Genomic DNA, 25,760 nt, shown 5'->3' with positions numbered 1-25,760 from the left:
TTCCTTCAACTGAGGAAGGCCAGTTCAATCTAAAAAGGTGTCAAGGACATGAGGGTTTCCCATAGGTTGCTCCGCATACAGCTACTGAAAATGAACTTTGAGAATCTGCATGATATAATTATGGCGGTTAACCAAGTTTTCTGTAGAGTCTCGAGAGACGCAATCGTATGAGAACCCCAAGTTTTAAAGACACGAGCCAGCAGTTTCCTCAATTTGTTACCATAAGCGTGAAAGTGATATTTCTGATAAATGGTGCTTCTATACATTTGCTCATGAATAAGAGTATTCAGTGTGACTTGCTTGCAAATATACTCATTTTGCACGCTACAGTTGGATTTCCAACTTAAATATATACACCACCAGTTTTTTAAATCACACTGCCGTATAAGCAATGATGTTACCACATAGCACCGTCTTCACTGCACTCCAAAAGAATTCAGGCTGTTCAATATGTCCTGCATTATGAGAGGCAAAATCCTCCCAACACATCTTCAAATATGCCTGAAACTCCTTGTTATACACTAAGTGGGCAGAGAATCACCAGCCAGAGACGGCAAAGAATTGAAGGGGCACCTCTAAATCTACCCATATCAGTGAATGATCAGAAACAACCTCAGGACCCACTACTGCTTTGGTCACAAACTGAAAAAGAGAGGAATATGTAAAGATGTAATCAAACAGACATTGTGCCATGTGCCCTAGATCTAATGCTATAAATCAACTTCTTCTGGGTAAGCAACCTCCACACATCCACCAAACCTAAAGAAATGCAGAAAGAGAAGAGAACATTTATTTATTTATTAGGATTTATTTACAGCCTTTTAGAAGGCATTCATTCAACTCCAAGACAAAACCCAATGATTGGTCAGTGCGGTACTATCAAGAAGGGGATCTATCTCCAACCATTAAAAGATGCTTTCCAAAATATGGCAACATCTGCTTCAACAAATGGGATATAAATGTATACTATAGGGAGCAGGACCATAAATTAAAAGATATAATTCCCTACCCTGCAGCCAAAGTTTCAGCAATAAATAATGGCCCCCTGTGTGTTTACCCAAAAGTTCTACTGTAGAAGCTAAACACTTAGCCTTTCCACAAACCAAAGAGGCCCTCGTCCCACTCCCAATAACCAGAAACCTAGTCCAAGCAACATAGAGATATGATAAAAGTGAGTACACAACCTGCTTGTGTGCAGGGAACATCGCACTCTCCAACCCTTGTCTAAACCAACCCAATCCAACCCAACCAATTCCATAACCCAAATCCACTACCAACCACTCCCCACCCGCCCCAAACCACCCCTCCATATCCCACTCCTCTGCATTGACTCAGTTTCCAAATCTCAGTTAAAAATAGTCTGAGAAATGAAACTAGATCACAGAAGTGATGCAACAGGGCACCCCCAGATTCACCCTATAGATACTCACCAAAGAATCAAAGTCATAACAATCAGCAATGGAAAACCATGCGAAGCAGGGTAAAAAACAAAAGGACCCACTCGTATATAAACTGTGCAGTCCAAAAATATCACTTAAAAGCAGAAACAAGGTCATATTTAAGACTTTAGCTGGAAAAAACACTCATAAAACTCAGTGAAGGAACCATTAATAGTCTAGCAGTGAACAGCCAATTACCCCAAGGGCTGCTGAGATGAATTCAACCAGTCTTGAGCTTCAGTAACCAAGGAGAACATTTGCTATTGGCCCACTGTGAATATTTTCAGTTGTGCAGGATAAAAGAGCATAAACTAATACGTCTTCACCAAAAGAGAGGCACAGAGTGGATTAAATACTCTGCGATGCTTTGTTAAAGCTAATGAATAGTCCTGGCAAATGAAAATTAAATGATCCTCATATTTTTATTTTTTTTACATTTGTACCCCGCGCTTTCCCACTCATGGCAGGCTCAATGCGGCGGGCAATGGAGGGTTAAGTGACTTGCCCACAGTCACAAGGAGCTGCCTGTGCCGGGAATTGAACTCAGTTCCTCAGTTCCCCAGGACCAAAGTCCACCACCCTAACCACTAGGCCACTCCTCCACTCGATATTTGGTCTCAACTAATTTTTGCTTGTACAAATGTAGCAGTTAAGCTTTTTGCGTAGAGCTGTGAAATTTCGAAATGACGGACTGAAACTGCATAGCACTTTCCAACCGTCTGACCACTTTATGTGCATGCTCTAACCTGTATGGCCAGTCCCCGTGTGTCACAGGAAACTGCATAGCCCTCCAGTCTTCCAAAAGGTCCACCAGGTGAGCCTCAGGAAGCGTCTCTGGAAAACCAATAAATGGAGATTATATCGCTGCAATCGGTTCTTTAAATCTTCCAATTTAGCAGCCGGTTCCTTTAGCTGGGCAGCCAGTGCCGTGATATTATGGCGGCATTGCTGTTCCGTATCCTCAAGGGCCAACACCCAAACCTCAAGTTCACCGGTGTGCTTACAAACCTATGATAACAGTTGTGGCACCAATGTTATTTGCTCTGATAAAAGCAGCAAATGTGGCTCCGATGAATGTACCACTGCCTCTGAAATGTCTGCCGTCAGCGCCACCGGGGCTGGAGTCAGTACACCAGAAAAAGACTCCGCCATTTTACCGTCCAGGACCTTACTGTGATCTGCACCTTTCCACAGTGTTTTATCAGCCATGGTGCCTCCGTTAGGAACAGTGTACCAGCCAAGAACCAGAAAAGGGTGAAATCCAGGGGTACCACTGAGCAGTTTTAGGCAACCACGTCCTGTTCTGCTCACTGCATCACATGATCCCTTTAAATGTTTTATTTTTTATATTATTTTTATATTGTTTACATGTTCTTACATAAACATAACAAAATGTAGGCAGATAAAGATCATATAGCTTATCCAGTCTGCCCATCCATGTCATCTACTCTCCCTATCACTTCGTTAGAGATCCCATGTACCTGTCCCAAGCTCGCTTGAATTCAGATATGGTTTTCGTCTCCATCACTTCCTCTGGGAGGCCGTTCAATGAATTCACCATTCTTTCTGTGAAGAAGTATTTCCTCAGGTTACTTCTGAGTCTATCCCCTTTCACCTTCATCCTATGCCCTCTTGTTCCAGAGCTTCCTTTCAATTGAGACTTGCCTTCTGCGTAATTATGTCGCATAGGTATTTAAATGCCTCTATCATATCTCCTCTCTTCCAAATTATACATACTGAGGTCTTTAAATCTGTCCCCAAACGCTTTATGATGAAGACCACTGACCTTTTTAGTAGCCGCCTTCTGGACTGACTCCTTCCTGTTTGTATCTTTTTGAAGGTGCGGTCTCCAGAATAGTACACAATACTCTAAATGAGGTCTCACCAGAGTTTTATACAGAGGCTTCATCACCTCCTTTTTTCTACTGGCTGTTCCTCTCCCTATGTTGTTCACTTTGCAGACCCCTGAAGCAGGAATTTACCGAAACATGGCCCATGTCGGGTCTCCTAATGAAGGTTGCTCTTCACAGTGATTCCTGAGGCTCACGTGCATTCTTCTTTATGTTGCATTCTTAACTGCAATATAACAAAAGAGAGGGAACGAAGTACAAACTAAAGTCCAAACAAAAAAACAGCACCACGGGCCTTTAAAAATGGAACACAGTTCTTTAATGAATGAGCCTTGACAAAAAGACCCGACACGGGCCGTGTTTCGGTGACTAGCACCTGCGTCAGAGGTCCCCACGTCTCATATAGTAAAAGCTACAAAGCACCAAGGCACTTTCACTTTCTGTGTTCCATTTTTAAAGGCCCGTGGTGCTGTTTTTTTTGTTTGCATTCTTAACTGCACCACTGAGTCCCTCTTCACTATTTAGTTTGTATTCCCCTCATGCCCCATCACACTCAGTAAGAAAACTTCCTTGTTATAAATTAAGGGTACAAATAAGTTAAAGTCAAAGGGAAATAATGCTTTGCATCTGAGGCAACTGTCTACAGGTCTCATGGATTATTTGCAATGCACTCAACTACCCCATCCTGGATTTGTTCTGCCATTAACACTGATCAACTATGCCCATCTTATCAAACTTCTGTGTGCATGCCACTGTTCCATCAAGCTAGAGCACCTCTAATGGAGTAGTTGTACCCACCCTCACCATGCTGCTTGTTGAGATCCTTCCTCACAATCTTCATCATGGGAAGGATCTCCACTTTTCTGCAATGGTAATCCCTTTGTCTACCCCCAAAAGATAGAGGAGGTAAGCCTTATCTTTTTCCAGAACCCATCCCTTGGATAATATACTCTGCTTGGGTACTTACTGACTTGCTCAAAGCCTTTTTTTTTTTTTTTTACCCAAAATATAAGCTACAGCCAAGAACCAATATACAGATACAATGCCTCAAGAACTTTCTATAAGCAATAAGCTAAGACCTGGTTCATGCTGGGTCAGTTTCATTTCTAGCTACAAAACTGTCCTATGTTAGCAGACATTTCAATTCCTATTTCTACAGTCTACCTGAATCAGGGCTTTGTACATATACCCCCAGATTCTATATAGTGCAATTTGAGTTACGCTCACAAATCAGGTCATATTCTGATTAGCACGCATAACTTAACTATCTTAACAAGCCAACCAACACCAATAATTGCCAATTAAGCTGACACCATCCACAAATACTAGCTGTAGGAGACACACCCTCTTCGTCATCCCAGGAATAACGCAGGGCCCATGTAGGTATGCCCCAACATCTCCCCGGCCCCGCGAGTTGGACGTTGACACCGGCATTGACATCATCTCGGTGGGGCATTTAATCTCCCTGAACTTGAGCCTTTGAGGCATATTTTAAAAGCACTTAGCCTTACAAAAGTTCCATAGAAACCTATGGAACTTTGGAAGGCTAAATGCTTTGAAAATATGCCTATTTGTGTCTTACATCCTGCCTGGCTTCTGAAACGCTGAGGTGCTGCCTTGTTCCTGCCAAGCTTCATTCCTGCCTGGTTCCTGAGATAATGCCCTGTTCCTGCCACGCTTCTATCTTGCCTAGTTGCTGAGGTGCTGCCATATTCCTGCCAAACTCCTGAGATCCTGCCTGGTTCCTGTCTTTCTTTGGAAGTCGCTCCCCTGCTTAGCTGGAGATTCATCTACCGCAACTTTCTTACTGTGGACCAAGGGCTCACCATACTGACCATAACAATGCACATAACTTTCTAAGCCTATTCTGTAAAGTGATGCGCATAAAGTCTAAGACACAGATCGGAAAAAGGACTATGGCCATGGGTGTGGAATAGGCGGGTAATGGGCATTTCTAAAAACTATGCGCACTGTTACAGAATATACCCAGTCCACGCCTAACTTAGGCTTAGGCATTTACACCAAGTTTTACTAGAAAATGTGAATGGGTGCTAGGCATTTTCTATAAGCCATGCCTATCTGTAATTGTTTCTCATTTTCCTGATGTGAAATCATTGAGCCACTGTGCCTAGTTGAGACAGGTACGCCTATTTTGGCCAATTAGAGTCACTTTAGGCCTTGAATTTTCATATTGATGACCTGAGTTCTTCAGTGGTCGTTTTTCTGTCTTTGATGTCATCCTTAGGCTTTAATCAAGTTGCTACTAATTCCATCCATGAAGATGGCCATATATTTGGTTTGGTATGCCTGTTCTTTACTAGCACTAAGTTATGGAATTTGTCCCAGTTAGACAATTAACTACACCATGAAAATTAGCTATTAAATTGAAGGGCTTATTTCCAAAACCCTCTAAGTTCAATGCAACCTAACATGGACTTAGCTGGTTTTGGAAATAAGCCCTTCAATTGTCTAGATCTGTCTGTAATGTTAATCTAACAATCTTTAAAATGATCTCAGGGGGAGTTGAATAACTTTTTCTTAAGGTGTGGGGGTAAGGGATAGTTGCATATTTTTTAATCCTCATACAGGACTGCTGAGAGTCAGATATGGGCCCGGGGCAAGACCACCGCCCCCCCCCCCCCCCCCCCCAGTTAGGATACAGCCATTGAGCCTAACCTGGAATGCAGCCGCCGCTGCTGTGGTCCACAAGAGACCCCAGCACCGGGCCCTGCTTTGAGGCTGGGAGGAGCTGATGCACTGACGTGAGGGGAACCGCCCCCTATGTCAGTGAATCTGCTCCTTCCTAGCCTCCAAGGGGGGCCCGGCACCACAGCCTGTCTCTCAACTACTCCAGTGTACCGGGACCGGTTCCCGATAGGAGCAGAAGAGAGACAGACCCCGGAACCCAGTGCCGGGCCCCCCTTGAAGACCAGGCCAGGGGAATTTTGCCCCCCCCCCCTCTCAGCGGCCCTGTCTTCATATCACGGTAGTGTGCTGGGACTCTCCTCTGCAGGGGATAATGGATGAACTTGTTCTAGTCAAATAGGTTTGAAAATCTAGACCCTGCAAGAGAGTTTTTGCCTGTTTTCCCCTGGATTTGTTGTAAGGAAAACAGGAGCGGCACAGAGATGAGCACCATTAGAGGGTGCAGTCAGTCTGGTTGAGAAAGAAGTTTATCATCACATACAATGCACTAGTCTGAAAGAACAAGAAAACTTGTTTTGTTCAACATGCATTACTGGCAGTGCTAAAAGTGGCCATAGTACGGGGGCTAGCACAGGCCATATTTTTGCACTGCTTAGTAAAGGGACCCCTTTGTAACTTATAAATGATAGTTTGGTTTCTTTCACTAAACACCAGCTTTTCTGTATAAGCTGTTCATTTTTGCTTATTATTTTGATGTACTTTTATTAAAAATATTAAGGGCCTCTTTTACTAAACCGTGCTGATTCCCGGTGTGGCAAATGTGCCGCACCCCATTCATTTTGATTTGGCAAGTGTGTAACAGTGTTTTGTATATTTTTATTTGACACCACTTTTTTGTTTAGGTTCTTTGTTCAAACTTCAGATAAATATATTTCAGGCCTTTTTACTAAGCTGCGGTAAGCACTAACATGTGCTCACCACAGGTTAAAATCCAGTTCAGCGGTAGTTTTCAGATCTGCACGCACTTCCCACATGCTAAAAAAAAGTACTTTTATTTTTTAGTGCTGGGGGCATGTTTGGGGGGAAGAGTAGGCATGCCCAGCGCTAATTGGTTAGCGAAACTACATATCCATGCACTAACTAGCACATGGTTAGCGCAGGAGCCTCTACCACCTAGAAAATAAATGTTGGTAAGGGCTGCTACTGGGCTAATGGCAATGCACTAATTGGGAAATTAGTGCATGGCCATTAATTGAGGAAATTAAAAACGTGGTCATTTTACAGCTGCGCTAAAAGTGGCTGCAGCCCACAGGAAACCCATGCATTTGCCATAGTGCAGTTTAGTAAAAGGGCCTCTTTGTGGTGTACTAGTACATAAAGAAATATCCTATGTTTCTGTAATTAATCTAATTTCTCAGAGATTTACTATACATAGTAGGAATTGGAGTCATACAGTAGAAAAAGAGAGGCGTTAGAGTCAAATTTTGGTGCATCAACTCCACAACCCTATTTAAATCACAAATGATAAACTGGAACTACTATAGTTACATATTGCTCTAGGGGGTTATTTACTACACCGTATCCAAAGCTCTATTTTATATAGAACACTGAATAAGGAATTGAGACATCCAGGTCAGAATGTGCTCAATTCCTCCTGCATTTTACGAAAAGCTCTGCTGAATGCAGAGCCTCAAAAAAGAAAATACCTACGAGGACGCACTGGAATGTATATTAATTTGCTGGCGCATCCTGCAGCAGCACAGATTTTAGAAAATGAGGTGGGTTCCTGGCTGCTGCAACCCAGATAACAGGCCTAATATCTATGTAGCCAATCATGGGATCAAGTCCCTTTCCACCATCCCTGACATGCCCAGACCACCTCTCATCCTCCATCTGGAAACCTCTTCAAATTCCTCTAATACCATTAGAGATTCTCTCTCTCTCTCTCTCTCTCTCTCCCCCCCCTCCCCCCCCCCCCCCCCCAGCTCTTTCTGGGGTTTTCTCTAGTGGTTTAGCAGGGAGCAGGAGAAATCACCAGTTGCTCTTACTCAGTCAAATGCCCAGGATCAAAATGGCATCACTGATCCCTAGGCCACAGTCTTATGGTACTACCATTAGGTGCCAAGTTGTCGAATAATGGCACGCAGGAAACCCTCTGTAAGAGCAGAGGAAAATATGTCAAGGAAGGGGTTTGGGGTGTAATAGTGTTTGGGAGATTTTGTGGGTAAGCCTCTGATGATGTCAAGGAGTGTAGGGGACTAGTCTCTGATGGTGCTGGTGGGGGATCAAAGGTTCCACGTGGAGGTTGGAGATGTTGAATTATGTTAGGGAGTGAGGGGAGGCAGTTCTGAGATCCTTTGCACCAGGGGCGTAGCCAGACAGCAGATTTTGGGTGGACCTAGTCAAGAAGTGGGTGGGCACCAAGTGTTGTCCTCCCCCCCCCCCCCCCCCCCAAATACAATGAGGCCAGTATCAGCAGCTTAGGAAGCTTAGACTGCTGAAGTGGAAAGAAGTGTTTTCAGCACCATCAGGGGGAGGTCTTCAGCTGGCGAAGCTTGGGATCCCCACTAACTAGCACTAAATATGAGCAGCTGTTGGGTGGGCCTGAGCCCTAAGTGGATGGGCCCCTGCCCACCCAGGCCCACCTGTGGCTACGCCACTGTTTTGCACCTGTCTCTTCTGCCTTTGTGTGTGCCTCACAGATTTTTTTTCTATTGATACAGCTTTCCATTTTATTTGTCAGTTACTTCCAAACCATGCCCTATTCACACTCCCACCACATCTCCTTGAATTCACTACATCATGAGGGTTCTACACATGCAAATATAAGCTTTTCCAAAATTATTTGTGCATGTATGTCATTTACACATGTAGATGCTTCCAAAACTAAGCCCTAAATGCTGAATTTGGCATTTGGAGAGCAATTCTATAATAGGAATCCTGGCTGCACCAATGCAGAGGTATGAAATCCTTCAGCACCTCCTTTTCTAAAATCTGGGCTCCTGTTAGATTTAGACATCTTGGGGTTCTTTTACTAAGGCACACTGAAAAATGGCTTGCAGTAGTGTAGGCGCAGGTTTTGGCTGCGCACCGATCCATTTTTTAGCGCGCCTGTAAAAAAGGCCTTTATTTCTTTTTGCCGAAAATGGACGTGTGGCAAAATCAAAATTGCCGCGCGTCCATTTTGGATCTGAGACCTTACCGCCAGCCATTGACCTAGCGGTGAAGACTCACACGGTAACTGGGCTGTAATGACCTATGTGTGCCAAATGCCACTTGGTGCTCGTCTGTTACGCACGCCCGAAAAAAATATATTTTTCAAACATGCATATCGACCGTAGGCCAAAAATAAAATTACCGCAAGAGCCACACAGTAGTCAGGCGGTAACTCCATTCTGGCGCAAGTTGGGCGCGCGTAGACGCTTATGCGGCTTAGTAGGTATCTACTTTCCTTTACAAAATACTAGCATAACCTTATATATATGTACATATGCAGCTAAGCACAAGCACTTATGCTTTCCATAGGACTGGTGTAAATACATGTGCCTCGATGCTAGACACATGCATTAGCATTATAGAATAATATAAGCAACACGCATAAGTGACGGTCCTGCCCATGCTCTATCCCTATATATGCCCACCTGTAAAATATGTGCAATATAAAATATAGATGTGTGTTTACAGAACTGTGCATACGTACATTTTTGGCACGCATGTCTTTTTGCGCACAAACATGTGTATAAGTATTCTAGTCATTTGCCCTCATATTTGCAATGTAAATGTGTGTACCGTATTTATAGAATGACCTCTTTAGTACACATTAAAAAGTTATTATTAGCAATAATAATACAACCACTGCTGATAAAGCAAATCTGTCAGAACACAAGCAAAATAATACTTAACTGTGATGCACACAAATGGACACATTATAGCTCTTTAATAATAATAGGAGTAATGCAGATCACGAATACTCTCAGACCCTTCCAATCAAGATGATTAAAAGGAACAGGTAGTTGCGAGCTGCCTACTCCTCACACAAAATCCCTCCCGTCCAAAAGAAAATTTCTTCTTCACACTTCCTTGCTCCCAATTGGGTATAAGCCCTCACCTGAGAACTAGATGGATAGTCTCGCACCTGGACCAAACCCCACCTCCCCATGATTTGTCTGAAGTCTTTAGAGGCAGGGGCAATACCCAGTGTCTTCTATCCAGCTGGTGCCAAAATTCAATATTGCACCAGCTGAACTGTGGATTCCCTTTGTCCCTCATAAGTAGGCTATCTAACCCTTTAAATTTCCCCACCCGAGACAGCTAGAAAGGCACATTCCCATAGACACTACTACCATAGTTAGTGTCTACATATTCTAGCAGTGGGAATATAGCATGTACTAAACTGTGGCAGTCACACACCGCAGATTTGTAAATCCCACATAAACTAGCTGGTTACAATGATGCACTCACAGATTATTTTTAATGGAGCTTTGTAGATAGTGAGCATTCATGCTTTATACTGTGTCTTTGTATATTAAAAGGGTACGTTCAAGTCAGGTGTACTCACAGCTATGCTGCTGGGCCGTGGGAGAAGATGGGAGTTCATCCTTCTTAAGGGCACGTGCCATGCACTGGAGTTTGAAGCTGTACAAGGTAATGTACGAGTAGTCATGGGTAGAGGCCTGGGTGGGCCAGAGAAGTTCTTCTTCACTTACTTTTCTTTTGGTGACCGCCTGCTTTATTCAACGCAGCTCCTGCTTTAACGGGTCCGTGGTAGCGATTCACACATGCTGTCTGCCGATACCTCGGGGGCAGGCAGTGGCAGGCAGCAAGTGGGAGTCGTAGAATCCGTTGTGCTGCAGTTACCTGACCCCCCCCCCCCCCCCCAAGTTTGAAAGTTCAAATAACATCCAGACCCATAAAACTCTGGGGGGTTTCAAGTGAATGCAGCACAACAGTGGCAGCGATTCCTAAATGCTGTCTGCCGCTTCTTGCCCCTACGTTAGCGGTAGACAGAGTGTGTGAATATATGGAGATATTTGGCCTGCGAGATTTAGGACTAAATTACCTTGTAAATATATTTCAGGAACACAAAAGGTCTAAGTTGGCAACCACAGAAAGGTAAGAAAGGTGTTTGGATAATTATGTTGCATTTTATTCACTTTCCAAATTTCTAGTTTTACAGTGACCAGTAACTTCATTAGCAGCAATGTCTTTTCTCAGATTTACAGCATGTTTATATATACAGAAATTAGGTTAGCAGAGTTATTGTGACAGTGAAATGCTTTCTGACCATAAACCAGGCTGTGGGGGTGGAAATGAGAGACTCAGAGAGGGGTGGAGTGAGAGGGAGAGATGCTGCATGGAGGAGGGAGAGAAGGAGGATATCACTGATAAGTGGCTGTGTCCAGTCTGATTCCAAGGTTTGAGAAGTTGTGCAGTGCTCAAAAGACACACATGTCCCATTAATAATATAGTTATTTAAGAATAAAATATTATTTTTCTTTCAGTTTAATTGTTTGGACCTAACTACTTACTGTAACACAGCGTAACAGTTCTGCTTATTATTTCTTTTGACTTAGGGGCACTGTGAAAAAATTACTGACACACTAACGGTGCCTTGAACCGAGAGAGTTTGGGAACCACTGAGTTAGTAAGTATTTTAAAAAAGGCTTAGTAAATGTAGAGACTTTTGCAAAATATAAGCCTATAAAGTCACAGAAATGAATGTATATTTGGCAGCACGAACAGTAGGAGCAGCTATTTCACAAAGAAACACGTTTAAAAAGGTGGCATCACTCAGGATTCTGCTTGTGCAAATGCTAATACTTATACACAGCTGTGGCACATTTCATAAAACTGGAATCCAGGAAAAGTCAATTAAGGAACTGAGCAAAAAAAATTGCCTTTTTAAAATTAAATTTTGAAGTGGTATTTAACACCAAAGGGATATGCACTAGTGTAAAGCCCAGGTCCAAAAGAGCTGTTAGTTGACACATCTGTTTTGAAGCAGGTCAAATGCCAACATCCAGACTGCGTGTGTGCACTGTCATTGAAAATACACACATACTTTGCCAGCTTGCACACAACACACCTCCTTCCAAAATGTGTGTGCTGTGGATCTAAACGTGTAAGTTAGGGGCATCTGACATGCAGTCTGCCTGACTCTGGGATGCATCTAGCTAGAGATTTCTAGCACTTTTTTAGGTTTTGAAGAACTGCAGATCTATTTGGTGGATGTGAAGTCAGAATTTCAGAAGAGATTCACAGAATTTTTATGAGAATGAATTGCACAGTTCATGAGGCTTCCATACATATAGATGTCTGATTCTGTAGCCTAATACAAAAATTTGGTGCAGACCATGCACACATGGATTTCTGATCATATAGCTAGCTCACTGTTGAAAAAATCTGAACACCCCTAGTCTAAATAGTGGCTCTCTGAAATCATCATTTACATGTGTAGAGCATTTGTAAATATTGCACAACCCTTCTAAAATGACCTCCTAAAAGTATTTGTCAGAAATACATATTTGAGAATTTAACATCTAAGTTTTTTTTTAACATTAAGTGGTCCTTTTACTAAGCCGCTTAAGCTTAGGCTACGCGTGCCAAGTGCACCAAAATGGAGTTACCACACAGCTACTGCGTGGTTGTTGCGGTAATTTCATTTTTGGTGCGTGTCTGATACGAGTGTCTGAAAAATATTTTTTATTTCCGGACGCATGAAACGGACGCGCCAAGTGGATTTGGCATACCTACGTCACTACTGCCCAGTTACCGCATGAGTCTTTACCGCTATGTCAATGGCTAGCGGTAAGGTCTCAGACCCAAAATTGACATGCGGCTATTTTAATTTTGTCACACATCCATTTTCAGCAAAAAAATTTTAAAAGGCATTTTTTGTAGGTGTGCTGAAAAATAATTCTGCGTGTGCCCAAAACACGTCTACACTACCGCAGACCATTTTTCAGTGCACCTTAGCAAAAGGACCCCTAAATCATATAATTTATACAGAAAGCATAAATGCATAATTCCATACAAGTACAGTTCTTCTTGCCACGCTGACAGTTGTTCATGAGCTATTAAATAATTTTTGTAGGGTAATGATCTCAAAGAAACTTTTGAGATGCAGTAATAAATGTTAACTGGAATGTCATTCCATATTCTGTCCATTATTCTTTAAAATTCCTAATTAGACTAAGAAAAGTTCAAGCCCTTAATCTTCAAAGGAACAAGAACTTTAGCTCAGCAACATCATGGTAAATTTGTAATTAAAACAGTCACCAACACAAGGTAAACACTCCACTCAAGGAACAAAGCCAGGCATAAACAGTAGAGTAAGGGAAAAAACCTCTCATAGCTGGTGTCCAAAGGAAGTCTTTAATCAAAAAAGTAACAAAGGAGGCCCGACATGACTCGTGTTTCAACCCTACCGGCCTGCATCAGGGTTCTAGGATTTTCTATCCAATATATGTTCCTAGAGTAGTCGTCAAACAGGCAAATCTCCACAAAATCAAATCTCAGAAAAAAAAAAACGCAGTCTGCAGGACACAGATGCTGTGAACGACACTGTGTCTGCGAGCTAAAAAGGTTTCTTTTTCGAAGATGTGATTGCATGGAGATTTGCCTGTTTGACAACTACTCTAGGAACATATATTGTATGAGAAAATCCTAGACCCCTGATGCAGGGCGGTAAGGCTGAAACAGGAGTCGGGTCTCCTTTATTACTTTTTTAAATGAAGACTCCCCCTTTGGAGGGTTTTTTTTTTCTTACTCTACTGTTTATGCCTGAAATTTGTAATTAACACATATAAAGAATGCAATTCTTGCAATGAACGTAGATATAAGAGAAAATGTATATATTTGCTTCTTGGTTTGTTGGAACAAACACATTTTCAACATCTGAACCAAGCTGGCTTGCTCACAGTACTGAATGTTCAACTAAGATGACCTCTGTTTGACACACAGTTTCTGTTTGTTTCAAACACTGTATCTGGTCTGACTGTGAACTTCTGACAGGATTCTGAGGTGTTGCCTGTACTGGGCCACTGACACTGTACCTTGCAGATTGATAACAACTGTAGTATTCAATTGCATTGTCTGCTGAGTTTTCTGGGGTCTTCATTTTTTTTTTAAACTGAATTACTTTATACATCAAAACAAAAATCATAGCACAGGCCAAAATAAAGAAGGCAAGTAAAATCTCAAAAGACCGGTTCAGTTTTTCAACTTCTTGCTGACAAATAAGATGAGGTTTCAATGCTCGAGAAGTAGCATTTGGTGGCAGTGCACTGTTCCCTCTGTTGGTTAAATTAGCTGGTGCTAGCTGTTCAAGTATTTGAAGAGGTAAAACTGGCATCACTGGCGTTGCCCCTGGCGGGTTGTTGGCATTATATATTTCATGAAGAAATTCTTGAGCTTGTGATGAGGCCAGAGATTTTTGACTGTTGGTGTCTGTATTATCCAAATATTTGTTGTATGTCTTATGTGTGGTGAATTTAGACCACTGGATCCGTACTGTACTTGTGACAGCGTTAGATTTCAAACCCCAAATTGCACCTGTAGTAGTGTTTACACAGTTTTCAAATTCAGTCCTTTTAACATTGAGCAGTGGTTTGCCATGCAACTTTGGTGGGTTCTGGCAATGAATATTAACAGAATATGGGGAAGATGCTAGCCAGATACGGAGCCCGAACAAACTACAGTCACAGTTCCATGGATTATAACTTGCTTGAAGGCGTGTTAGTGAAATCAGCGGCTGAAGAACATTAGGCTGCAGGTCTGTAAGCTTATTAAATGCAAGATTAAGGACTTTCAAAGATGCTCCCATTTCTTCAAATGAGTTATTATCGATTCTGACTATTTTATTCCTGTCCAGCTGCAGATAAATTAAATGATTTAACAATGCAAAAGTATCTGAATTAATCTTTTCCAAGTTATTGTGGCTTAGGATCAGTTGTTTCAAGTTACATAATCCAGCAAAGCCATTCACACTTATTGTTTTAATTTTTGCATTTTGCAGGAAAAGATCCTGAAGTTCACTTAGTCCTTTAAATGCAAAACAGGGTATTGAACTGATAGGATTATTTGACAGTAAAAGCCTTTTAAGGTTTTTGAGCATTCTGAAGGCATTTGAAGGGATATGGGCCAAGCTGTTGTTTTCAAGATACAGGTGTTCAAGGTTATTAAGCTGACAAAAGGCAGAATCAGATACTTTTGCAATCCTGTTGTTAGCTAGATTGAGTGTATGAAGAGCAATCATGCCCACAAAAGCACCTGTACCAATGACACCGAGATGATTATTTTGAAGTGCTAAGTACTGAACTGCAACTAAATCACTAAATAATCCATGGGGCAGGAAGGCAATCTGATTATGCTGAAGATATAAATAATTTAGATTTGAAAGTCCATCAAATATTCTTCGATCCAAATATCTGATGTAATTATTGTTCAAATGTAAGTTGTATAATTTTTTAAGATCAGCAAAAGCTTTTGGATGCACGTATAAAATGCCAGAATTATCCAAATACAGCACGATGACTTTTTGAAGGTCCCTTAGTTCATTCAGATGTATGTTTGAGATATTGTTCCCACTCAAATATACAAGTGTTGTACTTTTTGGAAAGTCCTTGGGAATGCTGGTCAGTCCTAAGCCACGACAGTTCGCTTGTCTTTCGGTGCAGAGTGGGCAAGTAGAAGGACAACCGAGTATTCCTTTGTGAAGCAGGAAGATCAGAAACCAGCTAAGTACATGCAGAAATAGTGGAAGAAAAGGCAGAGAACTTTGAAATCCACACATATCCCTAATTTTGACTTTCCTGTTCATTTCTCAGCTGGCTATTTAGAGATAAAATAAAAATAAGATTCATTAAAAATAAATATTACTGATTTGGCAATCCATACAAAGGTACAAATATAAACATCCTAGTTTTGCATGTCGTATTCTAATTTTACTCAGAAAAGCAAAACAGAGATTAATTATCACTCCAAATTCTTGACTATCAATCTTTTTCCTATTGACACTACAAACAATGTTGCTCAGGATATGTGAGCATCTTTTGAAAAGTGGGTACACGGCACCAAAAGAAAAACAGATTTGGAGACCATCATTTTAAAAGACTAATTATACAGATCACATAGTTCTTGCATAAATGGCAGGCTAAACAGAACATCTGAATCAAAACTGTCTTTTGGGGAAAAAAAAGAGAATCTTGAATATAATCAAGTACTCTTCACTAAAAATCCAAAATAATACAAAAAAACAGTTTTTAAATTTGCTGGCATCTAATTTCAATAGGTGCTCTCTTAAAATAATAACATGGCATATAAGAATGAAAAATTCTTATTGGCAAACATGTTTAAAATGTTGGACCCAAATGTAAATATTGCATAAAAAACTATACAAAGGAAAACTGGGATGACAACATCCAGAATAACCCCCCTGTTTACCAAACCTCAGCTCGAGTTATCTGCAGCAGAACACATTTTATTCCTACGGGCCCTGCTGCAAAATAACTCAAGCAAAGCTTTAGTAAACAACCCGCTCTAAGAATTTTAAAAGAAACAAATATCCTGAACAACCAAAATAAAAATATCAATATAGAAGGGCAACTCAAACCCTTATAACTAACAATATCCTGAAATAATTAGGTTTTGCCACAGAACTATGCCCTGCTGTTTTGAAGTTATGTAATTTATATGTGCTGTTGATTTGCTTCTAACTATAGGCAGTGCTTTTTATAGATGTTAGAATGATGCGATAGCCTGCTGACTTCTCTCTCAATGGACCTATACATTTACATTAACCTTCTTTTCTATATTACAGAAACTAAAAGCCACAGCAGATTGCAACATTCTAGTAAAATAAATTTGATCGGTGCCATAATGTTTCACACATGTTTTTTTTTTCCAGGAGATTGTTATTTATAAGGGTTTGAGTTGTTTTCCATATTGGTATTTATATTTTGAATAACTGCATTAACACTGCCTAGTGTTCAGATTTTTGTTTCCTTTATAACAGAAAAAAAAATAGGTCACAAAGCAGGAACAGGCCCGTAGCCTAACCCCAGTGGTCTTAGTTAAATGGCACTTCCTCATGAGAATGCCAGGACTTTAACACGTACTTACTAACATTTTAAAAGTAAATAATATAGTACTAAATTGCACTATCTTTTCAAAAATCTATAATGTTTCTATATACTATCATTTTTTCTGTATTTAAAAACAGTTAGTTAAACTGCATTACTAACGTTTATGAAAAAAAGGAAATTGCTTTCTACTCACACTGTTAATCTCTGCTTCAAGGGAATGAATATGCTGCTGATACTTAATAGGTTTACATGCTGAACAGACATTTATGCAAACATCTTACCCCAAAACAGCAATTCATTTCATCAGCTAGCCTGCTGAAGTACACATTCAAGTTGAGATGAGGTTTAAAAGCTCTTTAATACAAAGTTTAGAAAAACCTTTCTTAATTCACCCACAAACCCAAAGACTGCAGTGAGGAAGTTGCTCTTCCTCGAGGTCCTTCCGCAGTGATTTGAAAATAGGTTACTATGGATGCAGGAAACTTGGACAGGAAATCTTTTTATCTCACAGCAAAATATGACTGGAAAGGAAAGCTGGCAGCATTTAAAAATGCCCTAGCTATAGTCTATTGTCCAAGTTTGTAACTATTTGTGAGAAATGTTAATGCAATCAAAACTTCCAGTGTAAAATATTAAAACAGTGATACATTTATTTTACTACAATGTGAAAATCTGTTGTTGCTTTTAGTTTCATTAATCTAGAAAACATATAAGGTTAATGGTAATGCAGGATCCATTCAGAGGGAAATCAGTAAGCTACAGCATCATTCAAACATCTACTATAATAAAACTCACCCTCAACGTTCTGAAGACAACGTTCTGAAGTCACTCAGTCACTCACTGAAGGGTTCATGGATTCATGGTGGTGAAGCCACAACACTGACCATGTCTCTCTGCCCCGCCCTCGCTTGACGGACCAATCATGGATTCATGGTGGTGAAGCCACAACACTGACCATGTCTCTCTGCCCCGCCCTCGCTTGACGGACCAATCATGGATTCATGGTGGTGAAGCCACAACACTGACCATGTCTCTCTGCCCCGCCCTCGCTTGACGGACCAATCAGAAAAAACACCCTCAACATTCTGAAACACAAAGGACCATCACAACACCGTTCCCAGGCAACACTAGGCAATGTAAGACGGACCAATCAAAGGAAACTACGTGACAATAAGGGAGGAGCATTCTCCAGCAGAATGGCTCATTATCTGTGCAGCACGGAGAGCACAGAACCACCGCTGGAACGAGAGAAGAATATTCCTGCTGTGGGTATGTGCAAAAATAGACCGGGGGAGGGGGGGGGGGGGAGAAATTTTTAAATGCCTAATGCCAGTACTGAAGAGTGCCAGAGGGCCTATAGCACAGACTATATTTGGGATCGCTTGACATGGAGTCAGAGGACCCGGAAAACAACATGCCCGCCACCATCTGGGACGTGGGCGAACAGGACAAGCTGAGGCCCAGCTGGAAGGATTACACGCGACCCAGCCAGCAGCGACCAAGGAAGGGGGAGGAGTACTCCTTCCCTGCCTAGGAATCGCTGGAGACTGGCTGCCAAACTAACTAAACAACTGCACACCGACGCACCACCTCCATCATTCGAAAGGCATCCACTCTTTCTTCAACAGAAATGCAAACTAATAATACAAAACAAACAAAGAATACATGGTTTCTCAGGCGGCTGCAGGTAACTCCCCACCCCCTTCCTCTTCCCATTTTGCCGAAGCGGCCAAGGACGTGCCCAACCATCCCCAGCCTCAGGCAAGCTGTCTCCCACCTTGGGGATTCCCCGAGCACCCGGAAAAAGATGGTGCTGATTCCTGCAGCGCATAAATGTTCCAGCATTCCCCTGCAGCCGGCCTGAAATGGACCAAACATACCAGATCACCCCCCGACGGCCCGAGACCGTGCTCTTCTCCCTTCCGCCAACTTAAAACAACTATCCCCGTCCTCAGGCAAGCCGTCACCCACCTCCAGGATGCCCAGAACCCCATCCCAATGGAAAAAGATGGCGCTGCTTCCAACAGCACATTTCTCTTCCAGCATTCCCCTACAGCAGCTCTGAAATGGCCAAAAAATACCGACAGACAAAGAACGTGCTCCTCTACCTTCCGCCCATCTAAAACAACACTGCTGCCTCAGCAGAACACAAAAAAACCCCCCGGAAAAAACAATCCACCACTCAGCAAAGGCTGACCCCCCTACAACCACATTTACATTTCACCAACAGAAAGACCCCCCTCCACAAACCTCCTTGACAGACAAAACCACACACACACAATACAACAGAAACACACCCTCAAAGCCACACACCAATCCAACCCACTTTGCCAGCACAGCACATCCCCCAACCCCCAAGCAAAAAACAAAACAAAAAAAACACATCAACAACTTGCACACACACCGCACCCTCACACACTCACACACACACAAAATAACTCTGTGACACATACACACACACACAAAAAAAAAACCACATGCCCGTTTCATTGGTTTCGGAAACGGGCCTTTTTTACTAGTCTACTATAATAAAACTCACCCTCAACGTTCTGAAGACAACGTTCTGAAGTCACTCAATCACTCCCTGAAGGGTTCGTGGATTCATGGTGGTGAAGCCACTCCACTGACCCGTGCCCCACTCACGCGTCAAACGTCAGAACGTTGTCTTCAGAACAGTAAACTAAAGGAAGGGATCGCAACCAAGCAGGTGGAGGAGTAGGGAAGCACGCGGAGCGTGTTTCCCTACTCCTCCCCCTGCCTAGGAAACGCAGCCTACCAACCTCCCGACCCACCCGCGGAAAAAAACTGGAGGGAAACCACCTCCAAAGCTCCGGAGTCCAAATGACTCCGGACACCAGTGTTCGACGCCCAACCCCCTCCCCCCCAAAGCCACCCACCAAAGCTCCGGAGTAAAAGCCCCGCCCACAGAATGCTGCAAGTCCAAACCCCCCACCGCACCACCCAAAGCTGCACTTCAAAAGAAGCCCCGCCCACAGAATGCAGGAGGTGCAACACCTCCCCGCAACACCCCCCCACCGCCACGTTGTTTTGCCGGCGGGGGACCCAAAACCCCGCCAGCAGAAGTCCTGTGTTGTCTGCTGAGTCTCACTCCAGCGATCTTCGGCGTTGCTGCTAGCCTGTGCAGGCAGGGCTTCTGTGCGTCTGACGTCCTGCACGTGCAGGACGTCAGACGCACAGAACCCCGCCCTGCACAGGCTAGCAACGCCGAAGATCGCTAGAGTGAGACTCAGCAGACAACACAGGACTTCTGCTGGCAGGATTTTGGGTTACCCGCCAGCAAAACTATGCGACGGTGGGTGCGATGGCGACGGTGGGTGGGATGGATGCGGGTGGGATGGCGGCGGGAGGGGGGGGCATTGCGCTGAGGAGGCGCTTCATTCCTTCCTTCTTCTTCTTCAAAGCAGGACCCCCCCCCCAACAAAACTGAACTATACCACACACACACACACTCACTCACTCTCTCTCTCTCTCATCTGGCAGCGCTTCCTGACCCCCCCACACACACACTCTCACATCTGCCAGCAGTTCTTGAAACCCCTGCCCCCCCCTCACTCATCTGGCAGTGGTTACTGAACCCCCCCCCCCCCAACACACACACACTCTCTCATCTGGCAGCGCTTCCTGAAATCCCTGCCCCCCACACACACGCTCACTCACTCATCTGGCAACCCCCCCCCACCACACATACGCACACTCACTCAGTCTCTCATATGGCAGCGCTTCCTGACCCCCCCCCCCCACACACACACACTCTCTCTCATCTGGCAGCGCTTCCTGAACCCCCCCCCCCACACACACACTCTCACGTGGAAACGCTTGATAAAACGCCCCCCCCCCCACACACTCACTCACTCTTCTTCCAAGCTGAAACCCCCAACACACACACCCCCAACACACACACACACACACACACACACTCTCTCTCTCACTCTCATCTGGCAGCACTTCCTGAACCCCTCTCCCCCCCACACACACTCTCTCTTTCTCATCTGCCAGCGCTTCCTGAAACCCCGTACACACACACACACACACAGACACTCACTCTCTCATCTGGCAGCGCTTCCTGAAACCCCTGCCCCCCTCCCACACACACTCACTCACTAATCTGGCAGCCGTTCCTAACCCCCCCCCCCCCCTTCACACACACACTTACTCACTCTCATTTGGCCCCGCTTCCTGAACCCTCCCCCCCCCCCACACACACACACACTCTCACTCTTCTGCCAGTGCTTCCTGAACCCACGCCCCAAACACACACACTCACTCTCATCTGGCAATGCTTAATAAACCGCCCCACACACACACATACTCACTCATCTGGCAGCACTTCCAGAACCCCCACACCCCTCTTCTTCCAAGCTGAACCCCCCCCAACATACCCACACAACACACACACCCTCTCTCTCATCTGGCAGCACTTCATGAAACCCCACACACACACTCACTCACTCACTATCTCAACTGGCAGCACTTCCTGACCCCCCCCCCCCCCCCACACACACACACACTCACTCACTCTCTCTCATCTGGCAGCGCTTCCTGAAACCCCATACACACACACACACACTCACTCTCTCTCATCTGGCAGCGCTTCCTGAAACCCCATACACACACACACTCACTCTCTCTCATCTGGCAGCGCTTCCTGAAACCCCATACATACACACACTCACTCTCTCTCTCTCATCTGGCAGCGCTTCCTGAACCCCCTGCCCTCCCCCCCCCCCCCACACTCACACACTCTGTCATCGCTTCCTGAACCCCCCCCCCCCACACACACACCCACTCTCTCACTCACATCTGGTAGCGCTTCCTGAACCCCCCCCCCCGCACCCCTCTTCTTCCAAGCTGAACCCCCCCAACACATCCCCAACACACACACTCTCTCTCTCCCCCTCCTCCAGCATACCAATTGCTTGGGTGCAGTGGCGGGAATCTCAGACAACAGAGAGAGAGGGGGGGGGGGGCCTGACACCAGAGAGAGAGAGAGAGGAAGGGAAGTATCTCTGTCACACACACACTCTCTCTCTCTCACATACAATGTCTTTCTGACTCTCACTCTCATACACTCTGTCTCACACTGTATCACATTCACTCTCTATGTGTCACACAGTCACTCACACACTCGCTTGGTCTTATACACTCACTCTCACAGAGAATCTGTGTCTCACACACACTCTCTCGCACACACATACACACACTCTCTCTCACACTGTGTCTCACATACGCACTTGCACACACTCTCATTCTCACACACACACTCTGACACACTCACACCCAGACTCACTCTCTCTCTCTCTCACACACACACACTCACACTCTCTCTCACACACACACACACTCACACTCTCTCACACACACACACACACTCACACTCTCTCTCACACACACAGTCACTCTCACATACACTCTCCCAAACATACACACTCCGAGGAAAACCTTGCTAGCGCCCGTTTCATTTGTGTCAGAAACGGGCCTTTTTTACTAGTCTATAATAAACAAAAAGCACTGTCTATAATTAGAAGCAAATTAGTAGCTCCACATATAAATTATATAATTTCTGCATAGCACAACAGTTCTGTGATATGGCCCCTAAAAAAGATTTAGTCCTGTATGACACTTGTTTTTAAATTAATATTCTTGTATAGGTGTAGTGTCGTCAGAGCACACGCACCACAAAATCAAAAATGGTGTGTACCATGCACTACCTTTTGTGGCGAGAAACAACTAGGAAGCAATTTCAGAAGAGACCACTGTATGAGCCATACCACCTTCAAAAGTGTACTTATCAATCCTGCATATGGTGGAATGAGCTGTCTGCTGTCCATGTTCTCTCCCATTTCCTTCTCCTAGTCCTAAAGGCAGCAGGGGAACAGCTGAAGTGCTCCCACCACTGGTGCAGAACTCAGTAGAATAACCATGAAACTAGAATGGCAACCATAAAATCATTGTACATCCTGTCCCTGAAGCAGCTCTTTCCTCTTCTGGTCTCTGCAGCCCGTTTATTGTTCTATCTGGGAAATTTCTGGGTTTCACCCAGAAAGTTGGAGAGTTCAACAAAGTTGCTGGGTCTCCGAAGATACCCAGAAAATGTCCACAAGCAGTCTCCAGGTCACGCAGGAGAGAGGAGTCTGCAGCTAAGGGGCCATTCAAACTGCAAGAAGAGTGGCCTATGCAAGCCAGGAGGAGTGATGGAAACTGAATTGGCCTGTGTGGGCTGTAGTTTGTAGCGCTATAGAAATGCTAAATAGTAGTAGTAGTAGTAGTAATTACTGAGGTAGTCAGCTACAGGCTATCTTCAGAGGTACATTTCAGACTGGTGGGGTAGGGCGTACAGGATAAGGGGAAGAATTTATTTTATTTTCTATTTTGCAAATTGAATTTCAAGTACAATCACTTGTACAGAAAAAAAGGCAATATATAAATATAAAAGGAAAAGTAAATAAATTGTAATGTATAGGATGCTGTCCTCTCTGCACCAAAATGACACTTAACAAACCCCAGGACAGGTACAGAGCCTGCAGCAAGTGGGGAAATCCTGGTATGGCCCTTGAAGGGAAATGGCTCTCAGCTGATATTACCTGGCTGTAAGGGAGGGTGTCTCACCCTCAGGAAGGGAGGTGAGTTTTAGATCAAGTCCTATTCCCTATTCCTATTGCTAGAAGCCAAAGGGAGGCTGGGAGGATGAGGGGTAGCCAGTGGTTCTCTGGGGAAAACACCACCGAGAGAAGGGGAGAGGGCAATCTGAGCAAGTTCTCAGCCATGGCCAAGGGAACTGCTTCCTGAACAAAAGGAAGTCCTCGAGAAAGGAGCACATGGATGTGTGTGAGAAAGTGAAACACTGCAGGGGAGGTGGCTGCCCAGCCCTAATGGAAATGGACTGAAGCCAGGGCTGTAGCTCCATTTTGTTTTTATACTAGATTGTGTTTGAAATGAACTATTGACATAACTTTATTATGACAGACTGCTTAAACAAGACCCAAGAATAAAAGAGAGTAAGAGAGAGTGCTGTGAGTGAAGGCCTCTTCGGGGGGGGGAGGGGGGGATGGCCCCCACCCCTGTCTACAGGGACTCTGACCTTCCCACTGCCTTGAAGTGGGCTTTGTTGAGATTCAATATGATGGACAAGGACCTGTCCTGGCGGGACAAGGACTTTTGGTGAGAGTACTGCAGAAGGAATAAATCTACTTAAGACAAGCTGTGTTTGCCACTTGATTTATTATTATTTGTACTTTACTTTTGTTTTGAACCTAGCCAGAAAACCATTAGTGGCCATGTGGATTATAAAATCCCCAGAAGGGAACATCTACTGGCACACTAACCAACCTGTGCTCCTTGAAGGAAAGGTCGAACTTACAAGAACTATTCTAAATGGGGAACATGGCTAAAGGGAAAGACCCAATGGAAAGAAACTCCTTGGTGGATACACCCATATTATGACAAAATATTAAAAAAAACAATTATTTACATCAAAGTCCAAGCTCAAATTAATGTTATACACATAAGGAAAAAAAAAAGCAAACATTAAAAAAGTTCTAAACCACATTTTCTAAATTCTGAGGATTAATTTGATGACATACAAGGAGAAGAGATCCTTCCCACTCCATCAACAGCCCCTCGGTTAGAGGCCAAAGCTGATAACTATGTAGGATTTTTTTAAAATATATTTAACAGATCTATATTTTACAATGAACTTGCAGGGAAATTCAAAAAAGAATAATGCACTCATTTGCATTACTAAAGGCTGCAATAACAAAAATTGCTTTCTTCTCTCCTGAATATCTTTGGAAACATCCAGCTAAATTTGAATATTAAAGTTTAAAAAAAAAAAAAGAACATTTCATCAGGATGTCTAAAGAACATTTGAAGGAGCCAGTTTTTAAAAGAAGCCAGAGCCAAGGTCACAATCACTATTACAAGCTGAGCTAGTTGAATATTTGATGCCATTAATAATGTAGAAACATCTATTCCTTCAGATGGATTGATTACCTCAAGTTGACTACCAGCATCAACCCCTCCCCCCCCTTTGCTCGGGAACAAGCTTTTGTTTTGGGATACAGCAGATGTAACACAAGATCAAATATCTGGATAAAACTGGAAAATCCCTGATGCAGCAGAAGCGAAACGGGGGCTCCCTGTCGGGTTGATCAGCTGGTGGCACCAATGAGAACAGAACATTATAGCGACTGGACTAAAAGCTAAGTGGTTTCTGGCAGGAACATCGGGGCTGAGAAGACTGATTATATATATGATAGTGACTGTATTAGCAGGACAGCAAATAATTGATCTAAAGAAATTCTGTGTTGTTTAGATATACACACATGACTGTTACCCGAGGGGAGTTAGATACTCCACATCTACCCACACATAGAAGGATTGCAACCTTAGTGGTAGCAAGTGGTAGAGTTTTTTCAAGCCAGATGATGGTGCGCCGGGCCCACGCCTTATAGTCCGCAGTGTCGGGCTGGCTGGGTGGCGTTACCGAGGCTTTTTTCTCCACCATTGTATGTTGGATGTGGGACGGGGTGATAACAGGGCGAGTGTCAAATACCTTATATACATAGCTAGTGTGAGGCTGTGTTTAGATTTTCACTTGCATCAGAATAAAGCCAATTGAGCCCTTCAGAGCAAAAGCAGGCCATGTCCATATTTTGCATTATTTCAGCTATGCACTGATTCATAGCCTCTATGGCCCAAAGAAGAAAAATCAGGTTATGCCC

General features: G+C 43.6%; 2 protein-coding genes across 5 annotated transcripts in view; both read right to left on the bottom strand.

Annotated features, from left to right (window-relative positions):
• Window positions 1-25,760, bottom strand: part of IPO11 (importin 11) — an 813,637-nt gene that overhangs the window by 299,782 nt on the left and 488,095 nt on the right. The window lies entirely within an intron of this gene.
• LRRC70 (leucine rich repeat containing 70) lies at window positions 12,867-17,435 on the bottom strand. The gene is made up of 2 exons (XM_030193175.1): window positions 17,301-17,435; window positions 12,867-15,766 (listed from the first exon to the last, which is right to left on the bottom strand). The coding sequence occupies exon 2, from the start codon at window positions 15,753-15,755 to the stop codon at window positions 13,851-13,853; it is 1,905 nt and encodes a 634-aa protein (XP_030049035.1). The 5' UTR covers window positions 15,756-15,766; window positions 17,301-17,435; the 3' UTR covers window positions 12,867-13,850.

Source organism: Microcaecilia unicolor, chromosome 2 (genome assembly GCF_901765095.1).
Source record: "Microcaecilia unicolor chromosome 2, aMicUni1.1, whole genome shotgun sequence".
Lineage (NCBI taxonomy): Eukaryota > Metazoa > Chordata > Amphibia > Gymnophiona > Siphonopidae > Microcaecilia > Microcaecilia unicolor.
The sequence above is the reverse complement of the archived record's forward strand: the minus strand, read 5'-3'. Positions and strand labels throughout refer to the sequence as shown.

Coding starts and splice junctions, on each gene's coding strand:
- LRRC70 (XM_030193175.1), bottom strand. CDS start 15,755: ATGAACAGGAAAGTCAAAATTAGGGATATGTGTGGATTTCAAAGTTCT.